At 38.9% G+C, this 13,729-nt stretch overlaps 1 protein-coding gene across 1 annotated transcript; it reads right to left on the bottom strand.

Annotated features, from left to right (window-relative positions):
- Positions 1-10,800: 10,800 nt before the first annotated feature.
- LOC104585854 (inactive beta-amylase 9-like) lies at positions 10,801-13,675 on the bottom strand. The gene is made up of 3 exons (XM_010242867.3): positions 13,012-13,675; positions 12,015-12,500; positions 10,801-11,921 (listed from the first exon to the last, which is right to left on the bottom strand). The coding sequence occupies exons 1-3, from the start codon at positions 13,252-13,254 to the stop codon at positions 11,025-11,027; spliced, it is 1,626 nt and encodes a 541-aa protein (XP_010241169.1). The 5' UTR covers positions 13,255-13,675; the 3' UTR covers positions 10,801-11,024.
- Positions 13,676-13,729: the final 54 nt, after the last annotated feature.

The following is a 13,729-nucleotide window of genomic DNA, read 5'->3' as shown; positions in this document are numbered from 1 at the left end:
TGCATGGTTTTTAAAACCGACTTGGAGACCGAACCGGTTAGGGGTCTAGTTACCGGGTTGAATGCTCGGCCCGTTTTGACAAAAAAATAAAAAAAAAATGAAAACCGGTCAAAACCGTTTGAACGGTTAACTGCCCGGGTCAGCGGTTTGCTGATCAAAATCAATGGTTTTTATGGAAAATCTGGTTTTGGGGAAAACTGGAACCGGTCACCTAACCGGTTCTTGGTTTTTTCCGGTCCGGTCTGGTTTTGAAAACAATGGTTATGACCCATTTTACCATCCATTAAATGATCGTTACAAAACATGCTTTTTCAATACATAGTTTAAGAGCATTGGATGTTTTAACATAGTTACTATTGACCAAGGTTTTCAAACCGCTGTGACCCCGACAGCCGGACTGTTTGGTCTGGGAACCGTCCAGGCAAATGGTTCCGTTTTACCCCAAACCCATTTTTTTTGTTAAAAATTATTGAAAAAGTCAACAACCCGTTGACTCAAGCGGTTGAACAGTCGACTCATCGACCCCTTCAACGATTTTGACCATTCTTTAGTTTTAATTATTTTTTTATTTTATTTATCAAAATGGGCCATTCGTTCGAACTGCCGACCCAAAAACCAGTGGCCGATTCCGTTTCCAGGTCATTTTTTAAAACGTTGCCATTGACAAATCTCTATTCCTGGGTTGAGGTTTTTTTTTATTTGTTTTTTGTAAAAAGACTTCCAAATGATGGTAGCCATAAAGTTGTAACTATTTAATACAAAATTGATTTTAAACATGTCCCATCAAATGGTTAAGAATATGGGCTGAAATTTCAACTCTCTAAACTATTTATCACAGTAACATAGATTTAGTGTGGTTAAAATAATTCAGACTTAATAGCAGTGGTTCGATGGGATTAAAGTAGAGATGTATACAGAATCAATCTATAAAAAGGAGTGAGATGTCACAATTTTGGTGGGAAGTAAGTTACCTATGATTCGTCACTGTGTGCTGTTCAAACAACTGCAAATTTCTTGTTAGTGCTGCCCAAAGAACCACTCTCCACCGTTCTTAGCAAATCTCTTCTCTCAGTGCCGCCCAAAGAAGAAACACTTTTCACTTTTCTAAAAATTGGTTGTTAATGGTGTATGAATTTAAAAAAGCTTAAGTTTTCTTTTTCTTTTTTTTTTTAGCCTCTTTCCTATTTCGACTGGGCAGTCAACTTTCCCATTTTTCCCCACCTTTTTCTTAGTTTTAAGATGTCAAAAAAAGGAAATTGGAGACTAACACCCTTAACCTTACCGTTAGCCACATCTACACATGTGAATTGGGAATACATGTGGAGTGGGACGTGGCTGAATCTCATTGGAAGTGTACCACGTTCCACACCATACCAAGTGCAGGAAATCCGGGTTCCAACTAATCTGCCAAAGAATCATTGCGTAGTAGGATTTGAAAGGATTTCTGCTGCAAATGAGAGATGAGAAGAGGGATATCACTTTGTTCGCTTTCCAGTTTCAGTGATCTGGGTTCAACAGACTCGATCCAATAATGGAACAAATTGGTGGAAGAGTCTAACTATGGCACATTTATTTTTCATCGGTTCATGTTTCAAAGATATATGCATTCATATTTATCATTGTCTATATATATATATATTTTATCATTCATTGTCCAAATATGTTTTTTTTGGTACTCAAGAAGTGATTGCATTACTGAAAAAACAGGAAATCAGCCAAGGAATTACAGTTTTGATTGGTGTAAGAAAACAGGAAGTCAGTCTTCACTAACAAGGAAATGTCATGCCAGATGGCCCCAAGAGGGGAGAAGGACAAAGATAGCAATTGCAAACGGTCCCGTTAAATGACTCGCACATGTGACCTGGGATATCATGCAAAGTCTGACGTGTTTCAATGTAATTGGAAGTGCACTACAGCGCACACATAACCAAGTGCAGGAAATCCCGACTCCTTCATTTGAAGGTTCAAATGTGTATATATGGATACAAATGGCTAGCTCATTAATTTAACCATGTGATTCTTGTCACGTTGCACAACCAACTGTTTTTTGTTATAACCAACCTACTTCTTGTCTAGCACCCCCTCCCCCTCAAGTTAGGCAGGGGATTCAACAGTGCCCAACTTGGACACTAAGTAGTGAAAACGATCAGCACCAAGAGCTTTTGTGAGAAGATCAGCTGATTTATCTTGACTAGGAAGATGGGAAGTCTGGATTTCATCGCGCTAAATATGTTCACGAACAAATTGACAAGCGATGTCTATATGCTTGGTGCGTTCGCGGAAGACCAGATTTGTAGCAATATAGATGGCTGCTTTGTTGTCACAATGAAGGGGCATTGGAGTAGAGAGATATAGTGAGATCAGGTAATACGTGTTTGAGCCACAGTAATTCTGATGTTGTAACGCCATGGCACGGTATTTTTCTTCAACAGAAGAGTGAGAAACTGTGTGTTGCTTCTTGGTCTTATAGGAGAGTGGTGAGTTGCCCAAGTGATGTACCCAATGGTGGAGTGTCGAGTAACGGGACAACTTGCCCAATCCAAGTTAGAGAAACCATGAAGGGTAAGGTCATTGGTTGAGGAAAGTAGTGACCCATGAGAGGGTGTGGCTTTGAGATAACGGACCACTCATAGATCTGCAGTGAGATGCTCTTGTCATGGTGGTTGTAGATGTTGACTGAGAACATGAACTGCAAAAGGAAAGTTATGGCCGTGTCACTTGAAGATAAACTAGGAAACCGACTAGTCGTCTGTATTGTATTGGATCCCAGTAGAAGTGGACTTGATTCATCATTGAAGTGGTTTTACTGTTCCATGGGAGTGTTCGATGGTTTACAATTTGTCATTCTTGATTCAATGATGATGTCTTGAATATATTTCTGTTGGCCAAGAAAAATGCCCTCATGAGTCCGGGTTGCTTCAATGCCTAAGAAAAATTGTAACGGGCCCAAATCATTTGTTTGAAAACATGTATTGATGTAAGACTTCAAAGAAGAGATATAACTTGGGTAATTTCTTGTGATGATCAAATCATCTACATAAACCAACACTGCAATGTATGACCCAAATTTATCAAAAATAAAGAGGGAGTAGTTAGCTATAGACTGATGAAATCCATAGTCAAGTAATGCTTGAGTGAACTTGGCAAACCACCGGCATGAAGCATGCTTCAACCCATAAAGGGATTTGTTGAGACTACACACTCTATGATCATGAGGAGAACGATAACCTAGATGAGGAGTCATATATACTTCTTCATGAAGACCACCATGAAAGAAAGCATTGTTGACGTCAAGCTTATGCAATTCCCACCCTTTGATTGTGGCAATGTCTTATAGACATTTGACATTACTAGTTTTGCTACAGATGCAAAGCTATTGTAATAATCAAGGCCCTTGGCTTGGGTGTGACCTTTTGCGACAAGGTGTGCCTTAAAACGCTCAATGGAACCATCATCTTTAAACTTAATACAATATATCCACTTACATCCAATTGCTTGTTTTCCCAATGGAAGATCAACAAGTGTCCAAGTATGATTGCACTCAAGAGCATCAAGTTCATCTTTCATAGCCTGCTTCCATTTTGGGTCTTTGGCAGCTTGAGTATAAAATTGTGGTTCGGAGTGGGCAGATGAGGAGATGAGAAGAGCATGGTGGGAACCGGGAATTTCATAAATGAAGTTAGCCAAATGAGTGGGTGGTCAAGTCCAAATGGGCCTTGGTGGTTCAGGCTTAGAGGTGGGAGGTGAAGCTAGTTCAAGTGTTGGTAATTTACGTTGAGTTACGGGCTACTCATATTCAAGTTCATTAGTGGGCATGGGTGAGGAATGGCACTGGTGAAGCCAAGAAGGTGAGTTGGATTGCAGTCCGCCATCAACCACAGGTAATGGCACAATTATATGTTCATTACCAAGGAGCTCAATTGGGGATTGAAATGGGAATACATCCTCATAGAAGACATCTTATGAGATAAGAATTTTCTTTTCAGCCAGGTCATAAACACAATATCCTTCTGTGTTTGGGAATATCCGACAAATATGTAGTGAATTGCTCTTGCAGCAAATTTTTTAAGTAGTTGAGGGCGAAGTTGCACATAACAAAGATGACCAAATACTCATAAAGTGTCATATGAGGGAGCATGACCATGTAACACTTCAAAGGGTGACATGTTAGATAGCAGTGGTGAGGGTGTAAGACTGATGAGAAAATCTGTTCTAAGTAAACATTCACCCCAAAATTTGATAGGTAAATGGGCTTGGAATTGGAGAGATTGAGCTACTTCCAAGAGATGGCAGTGCTTGCATTTAGCCACGCCGTTTAGTTGTGGCGTGTCTATGCAAGATCACTGATGGATAATACCTAGTTGTAAGAAAAAAAATTGTAATGGGTGAGATAATAATTCAAACCCATTGCCTGTCCAGACCTGTTAAACATCACGATGGAATTGTTTTGCAACCATATTCCAGAAACCAATAGGGAACTGAGTTGCTTGTGATTTATTTAGTGATAGAAAAATCCATGTACATCTTGTAAAGTCATTTACTACTATTAAAAAACAATGAGCGCTAGAAAACAATGGGGTTCTATAGCCCCCCCCCCCTAAATGTCACAGTGTATCAATTCAAAAGGAGAGGAAGTGTGAATGCAACTACGAGGAAAGGGAAGTCGTGGAATTTTTTCTAGATGACAAGCATCACAACAACATTCAGAACTAGCTACAAAGACTAGGAATTTGAGCAATACGGTCATGAGCAACATGACCAATTCGTTGATGCCATAGAACGTAATTTGACAAAGTATTGGCGGAATGTATCACGGTGGAAGGGTCTAATGTTGCGGTGGGGGAAATGAAGTAAAAGAGGCCTCCTTGAAGCTTACCACACCAATCAACTTCTTCGAGGTTAGGTCTTGAAAGATACGACAAGTGGGAAAAAATTGCACAACACAATAAAGTTGTTGTGTTAGTTTGCTTATAGAGAGCAAATTACAGTGAAATTTAAGAACAAAGAGTGCATGAGTAATGAAAACACATTCTGTCAATGGGATAATGCCTTGGCAGGAAACAGAGATATGATTGCCATTTGGCAAATAAACTATTCTTGCAGGTGAGAAATGAGAATGAGAAGTAAATGAAGACTAAGAACAAACAATGTGATCTGAACAATCTTATCGGAAAGATTGATAGAGGCATCCAAAGATTCACGACTAAGAATAGATAGAAGCTAGTTGTACTGTTGCAAACTGAAACCAGCAATGGGAGAAATAGTGGGGCTTACTATTGAAGGATCAGTGACGCAAGAATTTGCACATGAGTTACAATGATCAGCCTTTGGTTTGTTAGATTTCAAACGATGATTTTTGTCCCAATTTCTTGGATACCTGATCAATTCATAGCACCATTCTTTTGTGTGACCAGGCTCTTGGCAATGACCACAGAAGTATTTACTTCAGTTTATTGATGCTCCAATTTGCCAAGAGGTGTTTTTTTTTGTGGAAATTTGCATTACTGTGGCTTCTAAAGTCGGTGGTGTCTAGAGAGCCATGGTCTGTTGGTGACATTTCCTAAATGATGAGTGCATAATCTCTACTTAGGCTAGGTGGTAGATTGGATCCGAGGATGCTTGATCGGATCATGTTGAAAGAATCGTTGAGACCCATAAGGAACTAGTGGAGTCTCTTTGTTTTACATTCTTCCATAAGAATCTTTATAGCTCCACCGGATTCACTGTCTGAAGCAGAGATCGAGAGATTCAATTCGTCCCATAGGACTTTCAACTTCATAAAGTGAGCAACAACAGGAAGATCTCCCTGTTGCAACATGGCTATCATGCCTCAACTGGTAGATGCGAGGGATGTTGCGATCTGAGAATCTTTCTTTTAGTTTTTGCCAGATCTCATATGTTGATTCAATGAAAGCAATGCTCTGTTGTAGATCCTTTGATATGGAGTTAATGAGATAGGGAAACCACCATGCTATAGCAGTTTATCCAAGATTCTTCATTTGACGATGAGTTTGGTGGTTGGGGAATTGAACCATCAACAAACTTGTATTTGTTCATGGTTTGGAGGGCATTTTTCATTGCTCTCTGCCAAGTGAAGAATTTGTCTCCTAAGTGGAGAAGAAATAGAGAAAGCTCCTAGATTGTCCAAGGGATGCAGAAAATACAATGACCTTGGATCCAATTCATCAGAGATAACCATTGATGTTCCTCTTGTTGAAGAAGTTTATGACATCGTTAGCGGTGGTTGTTGCAGATTGCTACCTGTGGAAAGAAAGAAACAAAAACATGGGGAAGCGGTTTAAAGCCAAACCATGTAAAAATGGTATTAAATGCAAGAGAAAGGTGTCTTCATTTGAAGGTTCAAATGTGTTTATATAGATACAAATGGCTAGCTTGTTAATTTAACCATGTGATTCTTGCCACGTTAGACAACCAATTGCTTTCTGTTATAATTGATCTACATCTTGTCTAACAAACTTTCTAGAACCCTCTTCGATCTACCTCAATATAGGCTGGTCTTAGTGCTTGGCTTTCCGCCTCTTCAACTGAATTGCATAGAAGGGACAAGGTGCTCCCTCTTATTATTCGACTTAAGGAATCTCTATTAACACAGGTCACCGAAGCACTGCATGTTCTTGCCACAAAATTAGCACCTAAATTTATTTTGATCCAGTCTTTTGGGGGGGGGGGAGCCAAGATGGGTCAAATTCTGATTGAAGATGACTGGCGGGGTTTTAAAGAAGCTAACCCATGCAACTCCGACTAGAGGGAGGAGCCTAACTCTATCACTTGTGTAGGAGAAATTCTTCATCTCTGGAACACCAATAAGTTATGAGCTCTCTGAATTCCCTAGCATGTTTTTACGAAGGTCTGGAACCACTCCTCCGTAAGAGAACTCCGAACAGGAAGGCTGAACAATGGACTCCACCCACTCTGCAAAAGACTCTTGAGAAACGTCACCCGATCGAATGGTCAATCAACTGGCCATCCACACAGCCCTAGAAAACTGGCATTTACATAATATGTGCATAACATCTTCAGTAGAGTCCTCACAATGAGGGCAGAGTGGAGATGAAATAACTTTTCTCTAGAACAACAACTGGTTAACTACAATGGCAATGGCTTGCCAGATGAGGTTCTTTAACTTGGATAGGACTTTAAGCTTCCATAATTTACTCCACACTTTGCGTGAAACGTGAGAGGTGCTACCGGAATGGTGGGAGCTACTAGGAAGGGTGTTAGTGGAAATATACCTTGCAAGGTGATACCTCGATTTCACTGAATATCTGTCATCCTTGGTCAACTTCCAAATCAACTTATCCTCCATATCATTCAAACTAAGGGGAATTTTGAAAATAGCCAAAACCTCGAGGGCTGAAAAAATAGTGCACAAAAGATGAATGTTCCAACGTTTTGGGTTATCCAGGATTAGCTCCTTGACCAAATGAACATCATAAGCCGCAAGCTTGGGGGTGAAAGACTTGTAGTCCAGTAAGCCTGGGATCCAATTATCCTCCCAAATATGAACTGAGTTATTGTCTCCTATGCACCAAATAAGACCCCTCTTAAGTAACAAAAGTCCATGGCAGATACTTCTCCATGATCAGGAGGGACGCCGACCTAGAGGAGATGTGAGCAAAGGGACTCTTAGAAAATAAACTCCTTTGTGAACAGACCCCCAGTGAGAACTAGGATCCTTGAGAAGTTGCTATCTAGCCTTTGCGAGGAGGACCAAGTTGAAACTCTTTAGATCCTAAAATCCCATTATCCCAGTCCTCCTTGACTCTTGTTTGAACAGAGATGACGCTAGCTTATCCAACTTGATTATTTTTTTTTCTATTGATATTTTTATGCCCCCAATAAAAGCCAACAAGTTTTCCATTAATTGTAGTGCAAAGTCTGTCTAGAATTTTGAAATGACTCATAAAATATATTGGAGTAGGGATCGCAGTTGCTTTGATTAAAACTTCTCCACCTGCATGATTCAGCAATGCCCGTTTCCAACCATGTAGTTTGGAATCAATTCTCTCTGCTATATCAGCTAACATTGTGGATTTATTTCTTCCAAAGCTTCTTGGCAGCCCTAGATATTTGGGTGATCCCAGCCCCTCTTTAATCTCGAGAATTCTGGAGATAATCCTTCAAATTTTACAAGGGGTATTCTTGTTGAAGGTGACCTATGAATTTTGATATTTTATCAACTATCCTAATGCTTCTACATAGTTAGCTACGATCTTCTTGAGGTACTCAACATTTTGAATGTCCTCCTTAAAGAATAAAAGGCAGTCATCCGCATAAAATATATAGGTGGGAGACATCAGGGCCGTTATGCTTGAGATTCATATATTGGAGTCTTCCTTCTAAGATGGCCTTCTTGATAGTCATTGAAAGTGCATGAGTAGTGAAGATGAAGATATAAAGGGATAGAAGGTCTCCCTAATGGATCTCCTTGTAGGTTGAATTCTACCCTATTGAGTCTCATTGATGTTGAAGGTGTACATGACTAAGCTCAAACAACTCAGAATTAATTTCCTCCTGTGCACATTTAACCCCATATGCTCAAGCACATTTAAAATGAAAGACCATTCAAGATGGTCATATGCCTTGTTGAGGTCTAATTTAATGGCCATGTAATAGATTCCCCCTTTCGTTCGGCCGTTTAAGGGATGGAAGGCTTAATGGGCTATTCTAATGTTGTTAGAGATAAACCTATTTTTAACAAAGGCACATTGAGATTGATCCACCAAGTGGAGGAGCAAACTTTGGAGCCTAAGGATCATACACTTAGAATCCAGTAGGAGACATTAGTAAGACTAATCGGGCAATACTGGCCCACCTCGGTTGGGCCCTTGCACCTAGGGATAAGGGTGATCCCTATAAGATTAGTTGAAGTTGGAACTATCGCACTGGAGAACCAATTCTGAATGGTAGCAATTAAATCGGGACTAATGGTCTCCCAAAAAGTTTGGAAGAAAATTGTTGAGAAGTTATCTGGTCCCAATGCTTTGAGACCGTCAATGGAGAAGATTGCTAAGCAAATTTCATCTGCTGATAAAGGTGCACAGAGGTCGTTATTCATTTCCTCATAAATAACAGGGACAATTAAGTTAGTAATACCATTACCAAGGTTTGAGCAAGAGATGGAAAACAATTTCTCAAAATCTATACTATATAAAAGTGTGGATGCAAAGCGAAAGTTTTTTGGACTAAAATTACCCTATGTTTCATTGTTTGAGAAAGGGTTGAAAATATAACTTAAATTATTACTTTCCACCTCATTTAATCCCCTCTCATTAAGTCTTATAACTCAAGGTATTAATTCACATTTCTCTTATTAAATCCTATATTTAAGTTATTTTTCACTAATAAATGCTACTAATTAGATCTATGTTGATATTTTTAACAATATAAACCCGTATATTTTAACACTGACTCAAAAACAAAATCATTCTTTATCAAAGTGGTGACTAAGAAATTAATTCAACCATCCGAAACAAATTGATCAACCAATGAAGTCATAATTAGGTAATAAAAATTTTAAAATAGAAATAAATATAGAAAATTATAAAAATGTAGAACAAATTAGACACATTTATGGTATTTTTATTAAACAAATTAAAAAAATAAGTGCAATAAATAAGAGTTGTTTTTATTGATAATGAAAATTAAATACATAATTTAGAAATGACAAAAAACGAAATTATTTTATTGTTTGGCAAAAATCAATAGTTCAACTTTTGGGTCAAATGCATTAACATTTAATGCCATAAATAAATAATAAAAATTAATAAAATAAAAAATACATAAATTTTGCAAAAGAACATTTAGGCAAATGTATAATATCATATAATTATCATATTAAACAAGAAGCAAGTGTGACATATTAGAAAAAAATATATATATATACATTTATATATAGAAAAAATTGAACACAACTATAATTTTATATTTACACTACCATTAAAAATATGAGTAAGATTATAGAACTTTCTTTTGACTAAAATACTCACTTTTGAATTTAGTCCCTATTTAATTATGAAGTTTAAATTATAAATTGAATTACTACTTTTTACCTTATTCAATTTCCTTTATTTAAATTTTATATTTCTTTGATAAATGAACAAAAAAAAGATACATAAAAAAGATTAAAAAAATACAAAAAAAAATCTAGCCAAGTAAGTAGGCCTGTCAATTATCATCATATATTTGAATGAGATGTTTATATAATCAGATTCGGATTTTGCAATTTGCATCCGATTAATAATAAAAAGAAAATAAATAAAAAATACATATTTATAAAAATTTTTGAATACATTATTATTATCATTATCATCATTTAGAATTATCACGTGTAAAGTATGTGCAAACTTACTAATAATTTAAAAGAATATATTCTATTATAGCAAGGAACATATTCTATTTTAGCAAGAGAATTAACCATCTGACCTTATAACAGTGGAGAGGTGAAAGAAACAGGTGTTTCAATCACCCTCTTTGAACCATTGTATCTTGACTCTTTTAACAATGGAGTTCCTTTTCAAGTTTTTAAGATGCACACACCGGTGACCGAATATTTCCAAAATTCCTCTCTGTTAGGCCTTCTGCAAATCTAGGGTTGTTGGGACCCCACTAATGTCAATTCAAACCTTGATACTTCACTTGATATTCCCATCCGCTAGACTACTTTGGCCTAATTCCCTAACCGAGTAGGAACCAAAAACCAGAGATGAAATATTGAGATGGTTTTGGCACCAAATTTGAAATTTCTGATGAATTGGATTCTGAAGTTGAGAAAGATACTTTTATTAGAACAACAATAATATCATTAATCATGTTCTAATAAATAATATATCTCATGCCTAACAATATTATCATTAATCACGTTTTAATAAATAATATATCTCATGCTTTTTTGTTTACCAAGTCCTCTCTTCCTATACAATGCTTGCTATCAATATATTGATTCTCTATCTTAATTAATTGTTCTCTATTTAGTATTTACATGAGCAATGTTCTCATCTCTTCTAAGAGAGTTGCGCCTGGAGCTTCTTCCCTGATTCAGAAGCCTTCGGCAAAGATAAAGAATCCTCTCCATCGCTTGTGGGTAGGTCATCAGACTGTAACTCGGGTTGGTTGAGGTTCCTCACGAACACTGTGAAAGAAGGAAAATGTTCTGGTGAGAAGAAATAAGCTCCCATCCTCTGATAAGTGAATGAATCAACAACCACTGCATTCTCCCCTGACAGATGCTTCATAATCTGTTCTAATCCCCCAGGAACTCCAGAAACTGATGAATTCTCCCCAGAAACCAGTACACCATGCTTTAAGCATGCCTTCTTGATCTGAGAGAGCAATGACTCAGGGCTGGAGAGCGATTCCTTTGGTTGGTTTGCATCAGAGAGGTCCATCCCTGGCACTATCATGCTGCATGAATTCTTTGCAAACATCTCAGCTATGGCATCATAACCATCTTTGTTGGCAGAGTTGTAGAAACCAGCCGTCAGCTCGGCAGGGTGGGAGCGGGTCTTGTACCATGAATGCAAGACGGGGACTTTGGCAGACACAGTCACAGGAGAGTCACTGAATGTGGTGGAGGCGAGGGAGAGCAGGCGGTTGCCATGGGAGATGAGTTGGTTTGAGTACCATGTGAGGAAGAAATTTCCATATGGAGTCTCCCATGAGCCTCCTCTTTCCCTGAAGAAGTTGTTGGAAAAGGGTGACTGATCAAAATTGGGGGCGTCGTGGGGACCGGCGAGGCCCCAGTAATGGTTTCCGGTCGCCTGAGCGTGTTGTTTGAGATGGCTCAGCATGTGTTTGTCATAACACTGGAATTCTCCTGCTCCCATAAGCTTGTTACCTTTTGCAGATGGTCTGGAAGGGTATCTGAGCTCACCATCTGGACCCAGACTCACCGAGACATCCTGAAAATCACAGAGCAGCCATGGATTAGAGCCAGTGTTCCAATAAATAAAGATGGGTTGCTCAGAATTAAAGGTTGGTTGCTTAGTGCTTACCACGATTGTAGAGCCCATGAGACCAGAGAATGAAAACTTGAAGCTCTGCAAAAATTCCTTGTAAACTTGAACTGGAGTCTTCCCATCAAGGACTGGTAATTCATCGACGGCCAACGACAAACATTCCTTGAACCGCCGTCCTGACCGGTCGTTGAAGAAAATGTCCGGCTGTGCTTCACCAATCTTTGACACCCAGTCAGGGAGTGGGATCTTTGCTTGCTTGGAGGCATGGAAGTTGAGGGAGACCCGAATCTTGAGACCTGCGTCACGGATCATCTCTGCAAGTTCAAGGTAGCTAGACCACTCGTACTTCCCCCGGCCTTCCTTCTCGACTACCCCCCACCAGATTGGGAATTCAACCCCATCCACTCCCAAGAGCTTCAGAGCTTTCAGCCCTGCCCCAACTGCTCTCACATGGTTGACTGTTTTGCCGTCGGAGACAACATCCAGAGGAAGCCCAACAAATAAGCTTAATCCCTCCTCTTCCTGTAGACACAAATCAAACGGTTGGTATACATACAAAGACTGGCAGAACTGTAAACCATGAAATTGAACAGGAAATCTTGATTCATAAGTTGTGATACATGAAACACATAACGCAGAAATGAGGACTTTGATCTGATCGGATCAAATCAAATGGTTGGTTATGATCCAGAGGTTACTAATCACTCTACAAAAGCCAATTTCAGAATTCAGAGGTTTACTAATCACAGTCGAACGGCTTCTGGACGGCGGGAATCGGGAAATTAAAAGATTACAAAGATTAACAGTCTAACTAAACCCTCACTGAGTAACGTGCAAAAATACCATGTTTCGTACAGTTAATCGAGAGACAGGAATCATCAGTATAGAAAACGCGGAGGTTTTGGGATTTTATAGGGGGAAAAAAAAAAGAAGGGTGATTCACAGAGCTAAATCAATCGAATCAAATTCGAGAACTTAGTTGTGAGAAGCACCAAAGGAAAAAAAAAAAAAAGGAAGAAAACAGAACACTTACAAGCTTGGATCCTCTAGCCATGGCTGTTGTGTCTCCAGCAATTTTTTCCGATCGAGAGACCTCCGGTTGGGTTGCCTTGAGACTGACTTGAATTCCAGATTTCCTCCATCTCTTCTCCGGATCAAAAGAAATCCCCAATTTTCTAGAGAAGACCTGCTTGGAACTAAAAAACCCAAGTTCCCGGGGAGCTAACTCGGTCTTTCCTATCTTCGCCTGAGAACATCCAACTACTGAGACCTCCATCTCAATCTCAACTCACAATAAAAGGAAACTTTTCCAAGTCGAAAAACTATGGACAGTAATGAGAGACAGATATTTCAAGGAACCAAAGATCAAAGAGACCTCAAAATCTACCAAAATTCAGGTAATAATCTGCGGAAAGAAGCCTTTTCGGAAGAAAAATATCAGAAAGCAAACTGGGTTTGTAGCCCGTTAAGGCAATCTGGGAAGAATAAGTAGGATAAAGAAGGTGTGAACCTCAGAAAGGTTACTTCTAACTGAAATCGGAAGCTTCGTTCTTTTTTCAGGTGGTTGCTCACGGTGGTTCAAGCCGTGAAGCAAAGCCACCCTTATATAGAAGAAGCAAGGGAGGCCAGCGGCATTTCGGAAAAAACGTAGAATTCTACCAGAAACGCCACGTGCAGCCACAGGATTTTTGCTTCAATTATGTTTGCTCAAATTCGCCCTTTTATCCAGAAATTGAAAATAAAATATCCAT

This window comes from Nelumbo nucifera, chromosome 4, assembly GCF_055504915.1.
Source record: "Nelumbo nucifera cultivar China Antique chromosome 4, China Antique-T2T, whole genome shotgun sequence".
NCBI classification, from domain to species: domain Eukaryota; kingdom Viridiplantae; phylum Streptophyta; class Magnoliopsida; order Proteales; family Nelumbonaceae; genus Nelumbo; species Nelumbo nucifera.
Note: the sequence above shows the minus strand (reverse complement) of the source record. Positions and strands in the feature narration are given on the sequence as shown.

Excerpts from the sequence above, each read along its gene's own strand:
- LOC104585854 (XM_010242867.3), bottom strand. The coding sequence starts at position 13,254 with ATGGAGGTCTCAGTAGTTGGATGTTCTCAGGCGAAGATAGGAAAGACC. Across the intron at positions 12,501-13,011 it reads TGGCTAGAGGATCCAAGCTT|GAAGAGGAGGGATTAAGCTT; the intron begins GTAAGTGTTCTG and ends TTGTGTCTACAG. Across the intron at positions 11,922-12,014 it reads TCATGGGCTCTACAATCGTG|GATGTCTCGGTGAGTCTGGG; the intron begins GTAAGCACTAAG and ends TGTGATTTTCAG.